This window comes from Crocuta crocuta, unplaced genomic scaffold (genome assembly GCF_008692635.1).
Source record: "Crocuta crocuta isolate KB4526 unplaced genomic scaffold, BGI_CrCroc_1.0 scaffold180, whole genome shotgun sequence".
NCBI lineage: Eukaryota > Metazoa > Chordata > Mammalia > Carnivora > Hyaenidae > Crocuta > Crocuta crocuta.
Genome location: NW_027527549.1, coordinates 4,667,061 through 4,688,830, shown reverse-complemented (window position 1 = coordinate 4,688,830; position 21,770 = coordinate 4,667,061). Strand labels below are relative to the sequence as shown.

Sequence of the window (21,770 nt, the reverse complement as noted above, 5' to 3'; positions counted from 1 at the left end):
AGGCATTTGAATCTTGACATCAAGAGTCACTTAGAAAATAAAATATGATCTAAAATATTTTGAAGTACCAAATAATTAGGTTGCCCTGTTAGAGAGAGGAACCATTTTGTACTTTTGCCTTTTGAAAAATGAGAGTAATAAGACTGAGGATTCGAGGTAAGTTTCACTTGATACTCAACTAAATATGTGAAATCCTAATAGTTCTTTTGGTTGTTGCTAAAACAAGAGCCTCACATCTGCTATGTAGCTTAACCGGTTAAGAAATCTCTGTGCCTATGCACAGCCTTCTCACAGTAGGAGACATCCAGATGCTTTTTGTACACACTGCATTTTAAAGAAAACGGACTCTGTAACGAACTTGATCCTCTCTTCGTATGCTGGGGAACATGAGTTCCCCAAACATGGTGGAAAGAGGAGAGTTTTGGATATACCCCCTCCTCAATTTTTGTCTTGAATTGGCAAGGATTCTCTCTGAGTTACGTTGTGTACAGATGACCGTAGAATGGGAATACGCATGCTGCACCACCCAGAAGCAAGAAAGAAAAGTTGGTGCAAACAAATTTCAGTTTGTGAGTTAGGAAGGGGTCAAGTTCGGTGAATACTCAGCTAATTTGGTTCACTCTTTGCCCCCCTACCCCCAGATCTGAAGGCATAAACTCATACGGGGAGGGGCTTATTCAGCATGTGAAAGAACAGAGGAAAAGGGAAGAAGACAGGAGGTGATTTTGCTATGATTAGGGCTTGGTAGAAAAGGATGTTTTGCTTTTTGACCAAAGTGAATTCTAGGGGCCAAGCAGTCAATATTGTCACGAATCACAGGGACAAAGACACTGTCCTGGTTCAGTTCAAGTATGGAGGGTTGGAGACCTGAGGAACAGATGGAATATAAGATAAAAGTAGGAGGGTGCCTGGGTGGCTCAGTTGGTTGGGCGTCCGACTTCAGCTCAGGTCATGATCTCACGGTTCGTGGGTTCGAGCCCCGCATCGGGTTCTGTGCTGACTGCCAGCTCAGAGCCTGGAGCCTGTTTCAGATTCTGTGTCTCCCTCTCTCTCTTACCCTCCCCTGCTCACGCTGTCTTTCTCTCTCAGAAAGAAATAAAATATTAAAAAAAAAAAGTAGGGACCACAACTAGAGTCAGACATGGGAAAGCAGAAGGGACTGGGTAGGGTACCATGTTCAGAAAACCACCAAGGACTTCTCTGCCTGGAGCTGGCAGCCAGAATAACCTAGGTACTTCCATTGGCTGTCCTCTACCATATGTCATCTCCGTACCAGGGAAGCACATACAGAGATGCTCTACTTGGGAGATTCTTTATGTAGTAATGCTTCCTGAAATTCTACCAATCGAAGATGCATCATTGTTCAAGAAAAATGCAGAACACTGAGTTGTATAGAGAGAACAATAAAAATGTTAAAATGGTGCATAGACATAATTTGAAAGAATGCGTTAAATATCTCCTTCACTCTTCTTCTCTGGGGATTTTTGTTAGATCGCTATGTTCTTTCAAATGATTTTTATAATTTAAAAGAGCTATTTCAAGAAATGAATCAGGTTTTATAGGTATTTTTTAGATGCTTTTGTAAAAGGAGGGAGGCAAGTAGTGATCATTTCAGCACTCAACAAGAAGTATAAGTAAGGGAGGGATAACTATGGAGAATCAAAAGAGCATCCAGGAAATAGAATTATTTAGCCCCCAGAAACACAGAGGAGAAAGACAGACCATTTCTATGGCCTAACAGTACCACAGAAATAAAATGAATCTAGGGTTAGAGGTCAAACCAGCTTATGTCTCTTCCACAGTGGAGTGTCTGAGGGCAAACCGTGTGTCTTAATTTATACAATGTGAACAAAATTACTCATCATGCAGGTTGCATTTTAAGAACAAATTAAAGACGATGATGTCTGGAAAGCACCAATCATACTACACAGCTAAGTCTCTGTAATTTATTGCTTATTTTAAATTTTGGTTGTGATCAACCCTGTCTTCTCTAGGGTACCAAGAAACCTTACAGAAGAAAGGGCGCAGGGAGTTCCTTACCTTATAGAACCCCAACCTTGCCAAATGGCAAGAGGATCCGAAGGGATGGGAGCAAGACACCCCCCCCCCGCCAGGAAAGCCAGCAGGGCTAGGGGGCCCTTGTAACAGGAAAAGGATAAAGAAACTAGTTTTAAACTTCCCTTGTACTCAGCAGTATTTTTTTGGAACGACAGGATAAATGACTGGATGTATGAATATATAAATGTTTATTCTTCCAGGTAAACTTTAGAATAATGTCATCTGAAACAGTTTCTTCTTTTCAGTTCTAAAGATCACCCTGAGGTTTTATTTAAAATTGCAGTTGTGGGAGTTTCTGGACGACTATGACAGCAAAGTTAGGGCTTTTCTGTGGCAAGGCTAGCTGTCCACCAAGGAGCCGTGCGGGAGTGTTTCACTTCAGTGGATTTACCATCATCCGAGTGTGGCTGAGCTCCGGCGTGAGTCTTGCCAATGCCTCTGAGCTAATTGGACTCAGGGGCACTGATTTGTGCTCTGGTTTCATTTTAAATTAACAATCTTAAAATTTCCAATAAGCTCTCAACACTGGCAGAGACTTGTACCATATTTCTTCAGTAAGCTTGCCCTCCCAGTTTCTGACAGGACTCAGGTTACGGTCTCTGTTCAAAACCTCTTACCTCGTACCTGCCTGGACACAGGCAATAACTGTGCCTCACCCTTCGCTTGGAAAAACTGAAACATTCCCTCAACATCAACAAGTTCTCTCTCTTTCTTGAACGCACACTCAGCCACCCCTTCTTCTTGCTCCTCTTATTAAACTGAGAAATTGCCTTTCTTCCTATCAGAGGAAATTGACACGTTCTCTTGATCTTTTCCCACCTTGCCTCCTCCAGGACTTTGGCCTCCACCATATCTTCAGTGTCTGCCTCTCTACTCCCTCAATCATTCAATCAGACTGCAAACACATCTCCCGACTTTCCATATATATATACACACCTGGACCACATACTCTCCGGCCACGCACTTATCTATTGAAATCTTGAGAACTCTCACACAGGGCACTTCATGTCTTCCATTCGGTTAATCACTATGTATATGTGACTCACATCCAAATTTATAACTCCAGCTGTATCTCTCTTCTCAGGGGAGAACGTGTGCGTTCGACTGATGTTCTTGACATTTCAGGGAGTCTCAAAGTTAACATGACTTTTCTGGAAAGTTTGCTTACCTTAAGTAAAAGCCGTTTCTCGCTCCAACTTCTCTATCATCTAAGTCACTAGTAGGTCTTTTCTAGACCATTGCTAGCGACTCCCTTGCTAGTCTTCTTGTTCCTTCTCTTGCAAAATCGTAGTACTTCTCCACTTAAAACTCTCTATGGTCTTCCCATTGCATCGATAGTAAAATACAAACTTGTCAACCCCACCTCTGAAGACCTGGCCCGGGCCCTGCGTCCCCCACCTCACCGGGGGCCACTCTCTCCCTTGCCCACGGGTCCCCTGCTACCCTCCCCTCTTTCCAGTTCCTTGAACATAAAAGTTATCTCCTTTATAACTCGGGGGCTTCATGCCCACCCTTTGTCTTTTCCTTGCTTCTCATGTGAATGACTCCATATCTTCCAGGTCTTCATTCAAATGTCACCTCCTCAGAGAGGTCCTCCATCACCAACTTACTGGGTTTCCTCAACTGTGCGACTATCACTACAATGGGTTTATATCCTTCATAAAAGTCATGAAACTTTGTAGTTATATTTTTACCTGTTTTTGTATGTGCTCTGTGCCTCTTTCTTCCCCAGTAGACTAGGCTTGCCCAGCCATATTTTATGCACCAATTTGTATCTGGTGCAGAACGACAGGCTGGGGCTTTTCAGACCTCTGCACCTTACCTTGTGCACTCCTTGCTGCCTCCACCCAAGGCTAGCAGTGACATCCGAAGCCTTCTCTGATGCTTCCCTCTGCTGCTGAGGATGGGGGTTCCCCACCACCAGAACCACAGGACCCAGGCCTGCATGGAGAATCCGTAGGTACCTCTGACCCTTCTGGGTGCCAAAGCTACACCGTTCTGTGGAGCTCCAGACATCCAGAAGACGCATGGAGTAGAGACATGCTTCTCTCCCCTTCTGTGTTACATTCTGTTAGCCGGACGCCAAAGCAAACATATCTTCTGTCTCTAATGTTTTAGAATGGAATTTTTCAAATTTGATCTCAATACAGAGTCCAGATGCTGCTGCAGTAATTTTTTTATTGTGTTTCCCAATTGTGTTGAGTACGGAAAAAAACAAGCAATCTAATATAAGCATATTCTGGATCTTCCGTAGGGCTACCTTATGATCCAGCACTGCCATATAATTTTAATGAACACAACCTATGTGTATTTATGGATGAATGTATTGAAAGCATAATTACATTATGAAATAATACACAAAGCTTTCAGCAATTGTGTGAAAAGAATAAACTGGTGGGGAAATTGGGTCTTTGCATGGCAGTCTAAATATGCCCCAGAGCAGCGTGTAGAGTTCATTCCGCCAACTGATGTCTTGGGTTGATCCCATCTTTGGATCTATCAAACAGCAACCGTTGATTATGTCCATGCATTTTTAAGTAGCATTATAATAAAAATAATATATCGGCACAGGCTACCCCAAAGAATCTTTTACCCTTTAAAACTTGTTAATACACTACTTAAACTTTGAAAAACTTCATCAAGGAGATTTTAAAGAAAGCTATTCTTTCTGTGTTTTTTTTAACTTCTGTTTTATCTGTTGTTTGTTATTTTTAAAAAACGCTTATTTATTTTTGAGAGACAGAGCACAAGCAGGAGAGGGGCAGAGAGAGACACACACACAGAATCCAAAGCAGGCTCCAGGCTCTGAGCTGTCAGCACAGAGCCTGATGTGGGGATTGAACCCACGGACAGTGGGATCATGACCTGAGCCATGATCAGATTCTTAACCAACTGAGCCACCTAGGCACCCTGTGTTTTATTTTACTTTTAATGAACAAACAACCTCTCTCTAAGACTTGGACAGAGATTCCCCAGGATTAGGCTGCAAGATAAACCTAAGTTACTGCCACCACAAGGTACTCTGAATCCTGCACTTGCCTTACCCCCAACAACTGTGGTAGTTTATAGGCCCATGTTTGACTGTCCCTTAGAATGAATTCTCTTCTAGAAGACCATTCATGTGAACAGTCTCCTGGCACCCACCCCTCAGTCCTCATGGGTACATGTGCCTTATCACAACCTATGCCCAACCTGGATTGCCACTGTCCTGGCTTGAAGAATGAATACATGAAAAATAAACAAGCAAACAAGCAATTGAATGATATAAAGAATTAGTTTGCCCAACAGTGGAAAACCCGTTGCTTGCTCACTATATGATTTGAAGAAAAATATATTCTCTTTTTCCAGGTAATAGAAGATAGATTCAAGATAGAAAAGGATAAAGGGAAAGCAAAATCTCCCAAGGAGAAGAAGGCTTCAGCTGCCAAGGTTGCCAAAGGGAAGGGAAAGGATCCACCTGAGGCAAACACAGCAGTGAAGAAGACGACGCAGCTGCAGCGGAGGGGGGAAGACAATGACACTAAACTGTACATTGGTCAGTGAGATGCCCCTCCTGTGGGTTACCTTTCCCTGCCTGCCGTCAAATCCACAAAGGAGCCTGAGAAATCATTCCAATAATGACGCTTAATCATGCACTCTTTATAAAACCACAAATCACATACTACCCATGATACCCTAATAGAAAAATACTGCTCTGTAGCAATTCATTTCTGTTTTCAGCAAATATTTATTTATCTCGTGTCTTGCTGTTGGCACCTTTTCATAAGACAAATAGGAAATCATGAGCTAGGTGTGCCACCACCAAGTAGCTAGCTTCCTACCTCTTTGGGGACATTTTAAAAAGTCAGACATAATTATGAGACACACCAGAAAGTGACTATTATAATGAGTGAAATACGGTGGTGACAAAATCAGACCAGTGAATGTGGGACTCACACAGCACAGTTTCCTGACCTGACCTTAGCTTCTCCTGCTAATAGTTTCTCTCTGGGCAACTAGAACTTCAGTTCAGTTTTGATTATTGGTGTAAAGCTGGTTTGACCTGTGCAGCCTATGAGTAATCCATTGTCACCTTCACTTGAACCCAAATGGAGTTTCCTGTTACTATTTGCATTGCATTTAAATGAGATGGAAGGCCTTCACATCCTTTATCAATTTGCTTCTCCTGACGTATCTCTGCTCTAAATCCATTAGACCTAGAAGCTATGATATTATGGATTCGATAGGAAATTACCAACACTGAATTTTTGGTGATAGTAGAGAAATTATTACTTAGAAATGAAAAGTTTGTGCATGCTGCATTACTTGTGAATTTATCTTAATGGGCTTTTGTGGGATTTAGTTTTCATGTAGCACCTCGCAGGAATATTAAAGGACAACAATTATTTCCCCCCTCAGAATCTCATATTTTAACATTAATAAAACAGTGTGACAAGGGCTAAGTAGAGGGAAAAATATTTGAGGAAGTGTACAGTATATATTTTAAAATTTTAATGCAATAAGTTACAATTGCTATGTAACCCATACTCAGCATTCACACCTGTTGACATAAATACACAGAATACTTTGGTAGGGGGCATATCCATATTCAATATTTCCCTCTCCTGTAAACACCTCTACTTATAAAATACCACAAAGGTGCAGCCACTCGTAATTCAGGAGTAAAGCCAGATGTCGCTCAAAAGAGGTTGAACCCTCCCCCAAAAAGTACAGCCTACAAGCCTAAACCTTTCCTTTTAACAAAAACCCAAGCACACATTTTCCATGACCACAGGCCCCACGTATGTTTGTCCTTCTATCATGACTATATCTCATTTACAAAAGTGATTTAATATTTTGTAAAATGGCCACAGCCTTCTTCCTGGAAGGGTAATAATGAAAACCAGTCAACATGACTGCATTCCAGCCAACGGGACTGTTTTTGGCAGGCCAGAGGTATTATAAATGCATGCATAATGTATGTAGCCATTGAACTGGCTGAGTGCAACCTGTTCTCTTTTAAAATGATGGCTGCTCTTTCTTTATGGTATTTTGAACAGACGATGAGCCAGATGATGGTGCCCAACATTACATTATAGTTGTGGGCTTCAACAATCCTCAGCTATTAGCGATCATGACTGAGCTTGGCATTCCCATAAGCAGCGTGATTAAAATATCTTCAGAGAATTATGAGCCTCTGCAGACACACCTGGCAGCAGTTAGCCAGCAGCAGGAAGTTCTTCTTCAGCCACAAGGTATGCAGTCTGCTACACAACCCACTGAATCGTTCAGGATTACCCACTGTCTGTAAAGAACAAATAGAACTTTCTGTCCAAAAAAATAGTCCCACAATATATTCGCTATTAAACCCGTTTAAACTTTGATTCGCTATTTATTCTGCTTGCTCTAGCCAGGTGCTATAAATTTTGCATATTAAAATCATATTCTGTTTATATCTCTGTGTAGCCACAGAGAATATGGACTGGGGGGCAGAAGACTTGGTTGTCTGAATACTTTTCTCAGGAACATTTAATCTGTAACTTTTGCCTAAAGCATGGGCTAGAATAGATCAACTGTAGCTAATGTGTTCTTCCAGAAGCCACAATCACCACATGGCCCAGGGGAGGTCATAGCTTCGTTTTTTTGCTCTGTTTTGCTTTTGGCTTATTGTGATAAATCAGGTCACTTTGTCTTCCAAGCCTGAGACTATGAAGCTGTAGAGTGATGGCCCTACCACCCTACCATTCAGACATTTGGAGCCATGGGGTCTTCATCTAAGGGAGTTGTGCCAGAATGGCACTGTGGGAAGGGAACTGAGAGTTACTGTACACTTTGGATGACAGAACAGGGATTCGGTGTAAGCCTGAGTGACCTGGAAATCCACGATTTTCTGCCAGCCTCCATTGCTTTTATTGTTATTTATTAATAATACCATTTGCATAGTGTTTTGTAATCTATACAACCACATCCCAGTTTCTAGAACACTGTATTTTGAATTTTGCTATTCCATGTTAGAAATTTCTACCATCGATGATAATAATAGTCACCATTTATTGGGCAGATGCCTTGGGATTAGCCTCAGTGCTAAGGGCTTTCGGTGCATTGATTTCTATAATTCCTACAGCCACCTTTGGAAGCCTGTTTTATTACAGCCAGTCCCTAACTCACAATGGTTGGACTTAACAAATGTTCAGCTTTACGATGGTGTGCAAGAGATTTGCATTCAGAAGAAACCTTACCTTGAAGTTTGAATTTTGATTTTTTCCTGGGCTAACAACATGCTGTGTGATCCTCTCTTGTGATTCTGGATGGCGGCAGCTTCCAGCCATCCACATGATCATGAGGCAAAATTACTGATACACTGACAGTCATTCTATCCCACAGAGCCATTCTGTTTCACACTTTCAGTACAGTATTCAGTAAATTACAAGAGATGTGCAACACTCTATTATAAAATAGGCTTTGTGAAGTTGCCCAGCTGTTGGCTAATGTAAGTATTCTGAGCACATTTAAGGTAGGCTGAGCTAAGCTATGATGTTCAGAAAGTTAAGGGTATTATATGCACTTTCAAATTGTCAATTTACGATGTGTTTATTGGGATATAACCCCATCCCCATCATATGTCAAGATGGATCTGTACTTCCATTTTACCAAAAGGATGCTCAGCCTAGAGGCAGCTACTAAGGAAAAGAGGTGAGATCCAAACCCAGATACTCCTGTCTGAAAGCATAGTTGTAACATTAAATAACTTACTATTGAAGCTACTGAGAAAATGTTCCATAAGTCTATAGCCTCTCTACAAACATATTTAATATATAGAAATAAAATCACAGAAAAATAGACTTTATAATAGAATAATGAGATCTTAATAGTAGAACCCATTTAGTTATAGGTGTAATAAACATAAATATTATAGGCAAAATTTCTCATGTAACGTTATGGGAATTGGTCATTATTTTAAAGTTGGAGCACAAATGCTCAGAGAAGGCTATAGCTGTTTGAATGTGACCAAGAGTTACCTGAAACATCAATCATTGGTCTATTTTTAGCCATGTGAGAAGAAGAATTGGATCACCAGCTTTTCTAACCAATTATGAAGCAAACACACTAAGATGGTCAAACAGTGATTTGGCAGAAAAACTGCTCCTACACAGATGCAATCTAAGGGAGATGGAAATCTCCAGCATATTTAGCTCCACGAATGTGTGACCTTATCGTAAGGTTTCCGGGTCTCAAGTGTAAAATGAAGGAGTGGGATGAGCTCATGTTTCATATCAATTTCAGAAGTAAAATCCTCTGATATCATAACTGTATAATCCAAGTCCAAAACCTTCTCAAAATTATGTTTGCTTATTTGCCTTTTCTGATACTACACAGACTTCTCGCAATGCATATAACCCACCATGTCCACTTAGAGTGGGGAAAAAATGCAACTTCCTCATTTTGTTGTGTTAACATGTTGCTATGATTAGACATAGAGGCTGAAAAACTGAAGAAAGTGAATGCCATAAAAGAACTTGAAATTTTCTGGAAGTACCTGGAACCAATCCTGAATAATGAGAAACCTGAAACAAATCTCTTTGACGTTGCTCGACTGGAATACATGGTCAAGGCAGAAAACTTTCCTTCTGACTGGGCAGACAGCAAGATGATGGTTAGTACATGCATTAGTAAGAGTGAATGGCTTGACCATGTGGTAGTGCAGTTCCATTCATCACATCCGTTCATTCCTCAGACATTCACTGAGCATTGACTATGCACATGGCTTTGTGCTAGACTCCTTCATCTTCAAGACAGTGATAATACTGAATGCCCAGTGATGGTTACAGCCTGGGTCTTTAGCTTTTAGTATACGGATTAATGGCAAAGAATAAGGTAGAGATGAAGATGAAGGAAGGTAATTCTTTTATTTGGTGGCATGTGGCTTTGTTTCATATTTCAACAGTGCTGTTGGCAGTAGAGTCTTAATATATGGTGTGTTGTGAAAATAGTAAATTTTACAGTTTTTCAAATTACATTGTCTTTCTTTTTTTAATATATCAATTTAAAACATTGTTTTTCTAGGCCCTTAATTTTATTGCCAAATATGTATTTTTAATTTTTTGGCCAACAAGTTCTATCCTAATAGAATGATTTGGATCCACCAATTAACAGGTATTTTCTGAGAGCATTTACTGACCCCTGATACTGAGGGTCTTGCAGAGAGGTTATGACCAAAACCATGAAATGGAGAAGCCATGTTCAAGGTGCCATGCACCCAAGCGCTTAGTTATGTGAAACATACTCTAAGTTTTCTATTAATTTAGAAAAAGAAGAAATGGGATGCATCAAAAAGTACTAGCAAAGGCTAGATACACAAGGGTGTTTTAAAAAAGAAGGGTGAGTGACTACTTCTCACAGATGTTGTGGAAGATATTCAAGCATGCCTATCCCAGAAAACTTCTCCAGTCTCTTTCAGGCTGACCCCCTGTTCCAACAAACAGGGACCCAGAAGTGCTGAATTTCCTGCAGGGTGATCTATTTCAGCATCAAGGGAGCTGAACTCCTGGGGAAAGCAGAGTCCTGGGGGAGTGATCACACCAAATGAGTGCTCTGCAGGGAGCTGGGCAAAGTGGGGTAGAGGGAGTGGGTGGATGTCATGTACAATAACTGTGGGCAGCTGACAAAAAGAAAACTGACTGTCTAAAAGAAGAATAATATTGAAGCTTGGAACAGTTTCCAAGTCAAAGGATAGGCTGCCCACTGTCATGGGTTGGAGCATGAACATCTCTCTCTTGAGAGTCTCTGGCTGTATTGTCTCGATATGGATGTGTACATGGTGAAGTAAGAAAAAACACTGAGGAGGGAGGCCCAGATCTGAACCTTGAAGGAAGGACAAGATTTGAATAAGTAACCATGCGTAGATCAGCTTGAGTGACGAAGACCATCAACATAAAGCATGAAATGTCACAGTTGTAGAAACAGAGCACAGAAGTCTGAGACCTTGTAAGAATAAATATTAGCCTTGACCTGTATGTGGAGATGAAGCTTAACTTAGAGAATCTGTGGCTGAAGGCAGAATTGTTCTAAGCAAAACCGGTTATGCCAAACTCCCTTGGCGTGGTCTCTTTCCACCCCTTCATCTAGACATCTCCATCTTTCCTGTTTTGTCTTTCGCTCTTCTGCCTCCTAAACCTGAGCTCAGATAAAGAATCCACTGCCCTCTGTCCCGTACTGTTTCATGCCAAATTTGGTCAATATGTTTCTCTACGCTGGAGATATTTGGCATTCCAAGTAATTTAATACTATGATTATTCCCTCCTATTTTATAGAAACTCTAGATTATGTCCAACAAGTATGAGATATGTTTGGGGAAGAAGCTATATCCCTAGATATCCCTGAAATCCCACCTCAAAGTCAGCTTCCTACTCTTTCTCTCCAGCAGACTCTCTCTTCTCCTAAGAACATAAAATCTATGTATAACAGAAACCTACATCTGCAAATTTATGCTTTGGAGAAACAATCTTTCCTGTCATTTGGGCCAAATCCTGGCAGCATAAGCTCTCAAGAACTTGTGTACATTTTTGGTTCAATCAGGTGTAGGAGATATAATTCCTGAGCCATAATTCATAGGATTCAGTAAAAAGAGTCTTCCAAGACAGCCTCAGACCACATATCTTTCACTCTTACCCTAGTTAGGGCTTTCTTCTTTGTGGTTTCTTTACCCTCCAGGCATAGACTGAGAGGAGCTAAAATGTATTGAACCCAAAGTAAAGTACATCCCATTGCATCTTCAGCACACAGATAGATGTAAACACCAAGGCACATAATCACAGCTTTGAAGGACCCAGCACCCTGCTTCCTCCTCCAGTGTCCACAATTTTCTGTTCATTAGATTTTAATCCCTCCATCTTTAAAGAAAATGAATTGACTATTTTACTTTTTTAAAACCTAGAGTAGAAGAATTTAAATGGCCATTAAAGTTCGGAAATTTTTATGTTAAAAAAGATAGTATCATCTCAGTTGAAATACTAGTGATGGTAGAACATTCCAGACCTCAGAACTAGAACGTTAGCACTGAGGATATTTGGTCAGGCCTTGAAAGTAATAGGAATGACAACATTCAGTTGTCTAGGGAGCCACTTATGGCTGTGCTGCCCAGTTGGGCACACTGATCTCCTTAATCAGTTTGGAAGTATTTATTGAATATCTTCTTCATGCCAAAGCTGTGGTCTGGGTTCAACTACAGCATTTTTTTTAGAGTCCAAGCATGCCTCTATAAGGTACTATTTGTGGGTGAATGACCGAGTATTGAGGATGATAGGGAAAGAGAGCCTTGAAAACATTTTGGTAATGGAGTTGGGTTTGGGGTTCAAAAAGAAAGGCCATTGGGTTTCATATTGAAGAACAACGTTAACATTAAAGTTTGAATCACCTGAGAAACCTAAAAGTAATAAATCTACTTCTCATAGAAATAGACTAACTGCATGGTATGGATACACGACATGTGTTAAGTTGGTATTGTCCTCATATCCAAAGCAGAAGCCAGCCAACGAGTCTTCTTCCTCTCTGGAAGAAGGAAAGCATTAGTACATTTGTCTGCAAACAAGTAGGCTGTTTTTCTGCTGAACCAAGGTAACGAAAGCTTTACATCAAATAAATGCCCATCAAGAAGTGCTAACTGCTCACGTAAGACATCTGCAACAGCTCAAGTTAAGACCCAGGTTGCTGAAATAATTTTCTGGCTTTTAGCATGTGATTTGCTGTTTGATTTAAAAATGAATTAACTAGTTAAGCTAAGGGATCATCAGGCAGAAGCCTTACCATATTTCTTATGACTACAAGCCAAAACTGTGTTTCTGTGCCAGAATTTAGGCAAAGAATAGCAGGTTGAAGCTTAACTGAAGAATGCTCCATCACAGAGCAGGCGTGTGAATCCTGGACTGGCCAGTCTGCCTTGAAGATGGGCAGAACCTAGCACTTCTCTAGCCTCCTGCCAGACTGCGACTCACTGGCCCCCCAAAAAGTTATCTCATTCTACCTTACCTCTGTAACTCAGAGCTAAGATGAGCCCTCTTAACCCTTCTTTGTTTTCAGGCAGGCCGACCAAGTGATAACAGTGCTTTTCCAGTTCTGGAAATGAAAGTCCAGATAATAGGGTTTTCTGATTTACCACTTGCTTTCTTGCTAGATAATAAAGCTTATGGGTATTAGATACAGAAATAGTGGACTATCTATTTCTTAGGGTTTTTTTCCCCCTGAAGGTAGCACAGAACAGATATTGAAGATACCTATCTAATATGATGTTTTAGAAACTGAGACATCAGAATATAGGCCATGTTACAGAAACTAATGAACAGAGTGCTTTTCACTGAGTTGAAGCATTAATTAGATTCTTACAGTATGAGACAGAAGGCCCCTCCAAAGAGAACATTCCACATTGTGGTGAACAAGGTGGACAAGAAGGATTCAACACATAAAGACTCACTCACCATGGCTGCTATCCAGTGGCTTGGGGATGTGCTTGGTGGAGCTGTTAAGAGAGAAACAAACTGTACATCTGATTCCAACAACATAAAACTAATAATTAACTGTCATTAATTCTCTCATCTGTAGCTGGAATTGGGTACTGAAATTTTTGAAAATGTTGCCTGTTTGATGTATGACACCCTGGATTGGAAGAGGCAGCACCAACACTACTTGGAAAGCATGCAGCTTATTAATATTCCACAAGTGATTAGTGAGAAGCCTATCTTGGAAGCCACGTCAGTTACTGAGGTAGGCACATCCTGGAATGTCTTCAGTGGGCTGAATGATTAACGGAACAACGTAATGCTCACATATGTGAAACATATGAAGGAAAATTTACAGAAATACTTGTAGGAAGGAAATACTGCCTTCTGGGATTTAAGGGGTAAGGGTGGGAACAAGGAGAGCTCCCCAAGCACAGCCTAAAGGGCACCTATGTGGTCAGGACTTTAAGAAGCTCCCTAACTACCTGCCACATTGATATAACTCATATTTCAGCCCCTGGTACAATAAATAAAACCTGAAACAAGGAAGGATATTGGTAAATTAATCACATTGTTTATTTAGCACTTAAAATCATGAACAAGACTCATCCCCTGTCCTCCTCATTGAGGTTGATTTTTAGAGAGGATGGCAGTCACATCAACAGCGGTTTCAGCATGGCCTGATGAGCGCTGTGAGAGCAGTCAGCTTGGGCTGCAAGTAAAACACTAAAACATGGTACCCAGCCTGATCTTGAGAGGAGCGGCAGGGGGAGGAGGAGAAGTCAGGAAAGTCTCACCCAGCAGGGTAAGTGATGTGGTGAAGGCTGCATATGAACTGTCTCCAGGAAAGCCCAATGGGGGTAGGGACAGAAAGGTCTTCTCAAGAAAGAGGCAAAGATGTACACAATTATAGGGCCAAAGAAAAGAAGTATTAGAGCACAAGCCAGGACCACGGGGTAGACCTGTGCTTCCAGGTAGTATGTGCAAAATGGAGAACAACAACACAGACTTCTACTAAAGAGACAGGAGCAGGATGCCCTTTGGTGCTGACTTAAAGAGTTTGGGTTGTATGCTGAAGGAGATGGGGAACCACTGACGGCATGATTCTGAGTCACCCAGGGCCTGTGCTCCATCTCCCCATCCCCTTCCTGGTGATTGTTCAGTGGCACCTGTTAGGAAAAACTGAAAAATGTCCACTAACCATTGGATCCTAATATTAGACAAAGGTTTTGTGGTGTGAACATAATCCTACAATCTCAGAATCCTGTCAGACCCCACCATAGCAGTATTTGATGAAAGCATCTCTCAGCTGGATATCTCAGTTGTTTCTTTTGAATTCTTCACTTAGGCTCCACAACCTGCTGCTTCAACCCCTGGCAAGAAGAAACCACAGTACGAGGAACCTCAAGCCCCGCCATCAGGCATGTATGAAACCTGAAGACCAACATTGGGAGCTGGTGCTTTAAGGAATACCGACTAGCCTCCATATTGCCTTCAGATATCCCTCCAACCTCACTCCCTGCATTTATTAGGACATGGTCATAGTTTGAATTTATGGATCAAATGTTGATGGAAGAAATGGAGAATACATCTTAATTGAGCAATGATATATTGTATATTTTACAGTAGCTTTCGTCTTCACAACTGAAGTAGACATGAGATATTACAATGACTTGCTGAATTCTGTTCCAGAAGAATTAATCTCTATGCCCCTGATACTGCACTGTATGCTGGAACAGGTAGGTGGATATATGCCAAGGCCTTTCTCCCAGGGGAGGTCACCTTGTCAGTCACTTCAACTCTCTTTGCTTTGGGTTTTAGCAATTTTAAAACTACACACATAATACCTGAGTGTATTCTCCTTTATAAAGATTAGAACATTTTAGACAAAACTAAAGTTTGCTTTGACCATCTGCTTTAATATCCTTTCTTTTGCTATGCTCTGGAACAATTTATATAACATTCCCTGAAGTATTGGCAGACATAGCTTTGAAACTGTGTCTGGTGTCATCTATTTATTTATTTTTTAAAAATGTTCTATTTATTTCTGAGAGAGAGAGACAGCGTGAGCAGGGGAGGGTCAGAGAGAGAGGGAGACACAGGCTCCAGGCTCGGAGCTAGCTGTCAGCACAGGGCCCGATGCGGGGCTTGAACCCACGAACCGTGAGATCATGACCTGAGCTGAAGTCGGACGCTTAACCGACTGAGCCACCCAGGCGCCCCTATTTATTTTTTAACTTAATCCAAGTTAGTTAGCATACAGTGCAATAATGGTTTCAGGAGTAGATTCCAGTGATTTATCCCGTATGTGTAACACCCAGTGCTCATCCCAACAAGTGTCTTCCTTAGTGCTCCTTATACATTTAGCCCATCCCCCCACCCACAATCCCTCCAATAACTTACAGCTTGTTCCCTGTATTTAAGAGTCCCTTATGTTTTGTCTCACTCCCTATTTTTATATTATTTTTGCTTCCCCTCCTTTATGTTCGTCTGTTTTATATCTTAAGTTCTACATATAAGTGTAGTCATATGATATTTGTCTTTTGCTGACTTACTAATTTCACTTTAGCATAATGCCCTCAAGTTCCATCCACATTGTTGCAAATGGCAAGATTTCATTCTTTTTGATTGCTGAGTAATACTCCATTGTGTGTGTGTGTGTGTGTGTGTGTGTGTGTTTGTGTGTGTGTGTATTACATATTCTTTATCCATCATCCATCGATGGAAATTTGGGCTCTTTCCATACTTTGGCTATTGTTGATAGTGCTGCTATAAACATTGGGTTGCATGTGCCCCTTTGAAACAGCACACGTGTATCGCTTGGATAAATACCTAGTGGTGCAATTGCTGGGTTGTAGGGTAGTTCTATTTCTAACTTTTTGAGAAACTTCCACGCTGTTTTCCAGAGTGGCTGCACTAGTTTGCATTTCCACCAGCAGTGCAAAAGAGATTCTCTCTCCACATCCTCACCAACATCTGTTGTTGCCTGAGTTGTTAATTTTAGCTATTCTGACTGGTCTGAGGTGGTATCTCATTTTATGTTTTTTTTAAATTTTTAATGTTTATTTCCTTTTTAAAAAAATTTTGTTTTGTTTTATTTATTTTTGAGACAGAGAAAGACAGAGCATGAGTGGGGGAGGGGCAGAGAGAGAGGGAGACACAGAATCTGAAAGAGGCTGCAGGGTCTGAGCTGTCAGCACAGAACCTGATGCGGGGCTCAAACCCATGAACAGTGAGATTATGACCTGAGCTGAAGTCAGATGCTCAACCGACTGAGCCACCCAAGCGCCCCTAATGTTTATTTTCTAGAGAGAGAGACAGACAGAGACAGAGCATGAACTGGGGGAGGGGCAGAGAGAAAGGGAGACACAGAATCTTTTTTTCTTTTAGGCTACTAAATGCTATATGCATTTTTATTCCAATATTAACAAACATAGGCACAAACTTCCAGTTGTAAAATACTTAAGTCACAGGGATGTAATGTATAGCATGGTGACCATAGTTAACAATTCTGTATTACATATTGGAAAGTTGCTAAGAGAGTAAATCTTAAAAGTTCTCATCAGAAGAAAACAAATTTGTAACTCTATATGGCGACAGATGTTAACTAAATTTATTGCAGTGATCATTTTGCAATATATACAAATATCGAATTATTATGTTCTACACCTGAAACTAATGTAATGTTACATGTCAATTACACCTCAATAAACTATACATATATATAAATATCAAGAGGCTATAAGGAAATATGCTAAAATATATCAAAATATTAACAGTGGGATTGGGATGGTGGTTAATTTTAATTTTCTTCCTCATCCCTCTTTTTATATTTGGTATTTCCTAAACTTTCAGCAGTAGGAGGATGTGGTTTCATTAGGTTTGTTTTTAATGAGAAAAGCAATGGTAGATATATTTTTTTTAATGTTTTATTTATTTCTAGGAGAGAGAGAGAGAGACAGCGTGAGCAGGGGAGGGTCAGAGAGAGAGGGAGTCACAGACTGAAACAGGCTCCAGGCTCTGAGCTGGCAGTCGGCACAGAGCCCGACGCGGGGCTTGAACCCACGAACCGCGAGATCATGACCTAAGTGAAAGTCGGACGCTTAACCGACTAAGCCACCCAGGCGCCCCGGTAGATATTATTTTTAAAAGATTTGGAAGAGTGAGCCCCACATCACTAAGCAGGTGGAAATGGGCTGGCGAGGGGTTGGGCTCCAGTCAGAGGTAGGTCTTCGAGAACATACAGTTTTAAGAGCCCTCTACGGAAGGAAGGTAACCACATAGATGGGGATGTATAATTTACAATGCAGGTAAGTATAAGGCACTGGCCCCGCAAGGGAAGCCTGTCTCACACTTGAAAAGGGCATAAGTGGAGGACATAAGGTCATAAGCCATCGTCTCTACTGTTACCACTTCAAGAAGTTTTCTTAGAGCAGTGGTTCCCAAAGTACAGTCCCTGGTCCAGCGACATCAGCATTCTGGGGAGACTTGGGAGAAATGCACGTTCTCAGGCCCTGGCTGAGCCCAAGGGGTTGTGGTGGAGTGGGGTGGGGTGGCGGATGGAGCAGTGTTAACAATGGCTGCAGGGGCTTCTGAGGTACCCTCAAGTGTGAGAACCACTGGTGGAGAGAACCCGTGCCCTGTCACTGGTCTTTTCAGAATGGATGGATGACTGACAGCACAATTCCTGAGCTGGATGTGAAGTTAGGCTGACATCTCTGAAGTTCCTTCTGGAGCTGTGATTCCAGATGCAGCCCCAGGGTATAAATCTGGGGAGACACAGAATCTAAACAAGGCCCTGGGCTCTGAGCTGTCAGCACAGAGCCCGACATGGGGCTCGAACACCCAAAACATGAGATCATGACTTGAGCTGAAGTCAGATGCTTAACCGACTGAGCCACTCAGGCACCCCTCATTGTGGTTTTAATTTGTATTTCCCTGATCATGAGTGATGTTGAGCATTTGTTTCATGTGTCTGTTAGCCATATGGATGTCTTCTTTGAAAAAGTGTCTATTCGTGTCTTTGGCCCATTTCTTCACTGGGTTATTTGCTTTTTGGATGTTGAGTTTGATAAGTTCATTATATACTTTAGATACTAACCCTTTACCTGATATGTCATTTGCAAATACCTTCTTCCCATTCTGTTGGTTGCCTTTTAGTTTTGCTGATTGTTTCCTTTGCAGTGCAGAACCTTTTTATATTGATGAGATCCCAATAGTTCATTTTTGCTTTTGTTTCACTTGCCTCCAGAGACGTTGAGTAAGAAGCTGCGGCCGAGGTCAAAGGTGGGGGGGGAGGGGGTTGCCTGCTTTGTCCTCTAGGATTTTGATGGCTTCCTGTCTTACATTTAGGTCTTTCATTCATTTTGAGTTTATTTTTGTGTATAGTGTAAGAAAGTGGTCCAGGATCATTTCTCTGCATGTTGCTGTCCAGTTTTCCCAACACCGTTTGCTGAAGAGACTGTCTTTATTCAACTGGTGATTCTTTCCTGCTTTGTCAAAGATTAGTTGGCCATACATTTGTGGGTCCATTTCTGGGTTCTCTATTCTATCCCATTGATCTGACTGTCCTTTTTTTTTTTGTGCCAGTACCATACTGTCTTCATGATTACAGCTTTGTAGTACATCTTGAAGACGAGCTTTGATTTTCTTTTTCAGGATTGCTTTGGCTATTCAGGGTCTTTTCTGGTTCCATACAAATTTTGGGATTGTTTGTTCTAGCTCTGTAAAGAATTCTGGTGTTATTTTGATAGGGATAGCATTGGATATGTAGATCACTTTGGGTAGTTTTGACATTTTAAGAGTATTTGTTCTTCCAATCCATGAGCATGGAATATTTCCTTTTGTGTGTGTGTGTGTGTGTGTGTGTGTGTGTGTTCTTTAATTTCTTTCATAAGCTTTCTATACATAGATTTTTCACTTCTTTGGTTAAGTTTATTCCTAGGTATTTTATGGTTTTTGGTGCAGTTGTAAATGGGATTGATTCCCTGAATTCTCTCTCTGTTGCTTCATTACTGGTGTATAGAAATGCAACTGGNGGTGTTATTTTGATAGGGATAGCATTGGATATGTAGATCACTTTGGGTAGTTTTGACATTTTAAGAGTATTTGTTCTTCCAATCCATGAGCATGGAATATTTCCTTTTGTGTGTGTGTGTGTGTGTGTGTGTGTGTGTGTTCTTTAATTTCTTTCATAAGCTTTCTATACATAGATTTTTCACTTCTTTGGTTAAGTTTATTCCTAGGTATTTTATGGTTTTTGGTGCAGTTGTAAATGGGATTGATTCCCTGAATTCTCTCTCTGTTGCTTCATTACTGGTGTATAGAAATGCAACTGGTTTCTCTGCATTGATTTTATATCCTGTGACTTTGCTGAATTCATGGATCAGTTCTAACAGGTTTTTGGTGTAATCTTTTGGGCTTTCCATGTAGAGTATAATGTAGTCTACAAAGAGTGAAAATTTGACCTCCTCCTGGCCAATTTGGATACCTTTTATTTCTTTTTGTTGTCTGATTGCTGAGGCTATGACTTCTAATACTATGTTGGATAACAGTGGTGAGAGTGGACATTCCTGTCATGTTCCTGATTTTAGGAGGAAAGCTCTCAGCTTTTTCCCATTGAGGATGATATTAGCAGTGGGTCTTTCATATATGGCTTTTATGATCTTGAGGTATGATCCTTCTATCCTTGCTTTCTTGAGGGCTTTTTATCAAGAAAGGATGCTGTGTTTTGTCAAATGCTATCTCTGCATCTACTGAGAGGATCATGTGGTTCTTGTCCTTTCTTTTATTGATGTGATGTCTCACATTGATTGTTTTGTAGATATTGAACCAACCCTGCATCCCAGGTATAAATCCCACTTAGTCATGGTAAATAATTCTTTTAATGTATTGTTGGATCCAGTTGGCTAGTATCTTGTTGAGGAGTTTTTCATCCATGTTCATCAGGGAAATTGGTCCATAGTTCTCCTTTAGTGGAATCTTTGGCTGGCTTTGGCATCAGGGTAATGCTGGCTTCATAGAATGGGTTTGGAAGTTTTCCTTCCATTTCTATTTTTTTAACAGCTTCAAAAGAATAGGTATTAATTCTTCTATAAATGTTTGGTAGAATGCCCCTGGAAAGCCAGCCAGCCCTGGACTCTTGTTTTTTGGGAGATTTTTTATTATTAATTCAATTTCTTTACTGGTTATGGGTCTGTTCAAATTTTTTATTTCTTCTTGTTTCAATTTTGGTAGTCTATGTGTTTCTAGGAATTTGTCCATTTCTTCCAGACTGCCCAATTTATTAGCATATAATTCTTGATGATATTTATTTTTGATCAAATTGGCTAGGGGTTTATCAATTTTGTTAATTCTTTCAAAGAACCAGCTCTTGTTTTCATTGATCTGTTCTACTGTTTTCGTTTGTTTGTTTTCTTTTCTTTTCTTTTTTTTTTTAATTCCTATAGCATTGATTTCTGCTCTAATCTTTATTATTTCCTGTCTTCTGCTGGTTTGAGGTTTTATTTGCTGTTCTTTTCCAGCTCTTAAAGGTGCAAGGTTAGGTTGTGTATCTGAGACCTTTCTTCCTTCTTTAGGAAGGCCTGGATTGCAATATACTTCTCTCTTATAATCACCTTTGCTGCGTCTCAGAAGTTTTGGGCTGTGGTGTTATCATTTTCATTGGCTTCAATGTGCTTTTTGATTTCCTTTTTAATTTCTTTGTTAGCCCATTCATTCTTTAGTAGGATGTTCTTTAGTCTCCAAATATTTGTTTTCTTTCCAAATTTTTTCTTGTGGTTGATTTCGAGTTTCATAGCATTATGGTCTGAAAATATACATAGTATGATCTCGATCTTTTTATACTTATTGAGGGTTGATTTGTGTCCCACTATTTGATCTGTTCTGGAGAATATTCCATGTGCACTCAAAGAATGTGTATTCTGCTGCTTTAGGATGAAATATTCTTAATACATCTGTTAAGTCCAACCAATCTAGTATATCATTCAAAGCCATTGTTTCCTATTGAATCCCTATTTAGATGATCTGTCCATTGCTGTAAGTGGGGTGTTGAAGTCCCCTACTATTATGGTATTATTATTAATGAGTTTCTTTATGTTTGGATTTTATACATTTGGATGCTCCACATTTGGAGCATATATATTTATAATTGTTAGGTCTTGGTGGATAGACCTCTTAATTAAGATATAATACCCTTCTTCATTTCTTGTTACAGTCTACTTTAAAATCTAGATTGTCTGA

The 21,770-nt window shown here is 40.5% G+C and overlaps 1 protein-coding gene across 1 annotated transcript in view; it reads left to right on the top strand.

The window, feature by feature from the left end:
• SPAG17 (sperm associated antigen 17) overlaps nucleotides 1–21,770 on the top strand; it is a 234,340-nt gene that overhangs the window by 72,138 nt on the left and 140,432 nt on the right. The window contains exons 5-10 of the mRNA XM_077767475.1: nucleotides 5,407–5,593; nucleotides 7,098–7,292; nucleotides 9,510–9,691; nucleotides 13,633–13,794; nucleotides 14,878–14,950; nucleotides 15,156–15,268. Coding sequence (XP_077623601.1) covers nucleotides 5,407–5,593; nucleotides 7,098–7,292; nucleotides 9,510–9,691; nucleotides 13,633–13,794; nucleotides 14,878–14,950; nucleotides 15,156–15,268 — 912 coding nt within the window. The remainder of the gene's footprint in view (nucleotides 1–5,406; nucleotides 5,594–7,097; nucleotides 7,293–9,509; nucleotides 9,692–13,632; nucleotides 13,795–14,877; nucleotides 14,951–15,155; nucleotides 15,269–21,770) is intronic.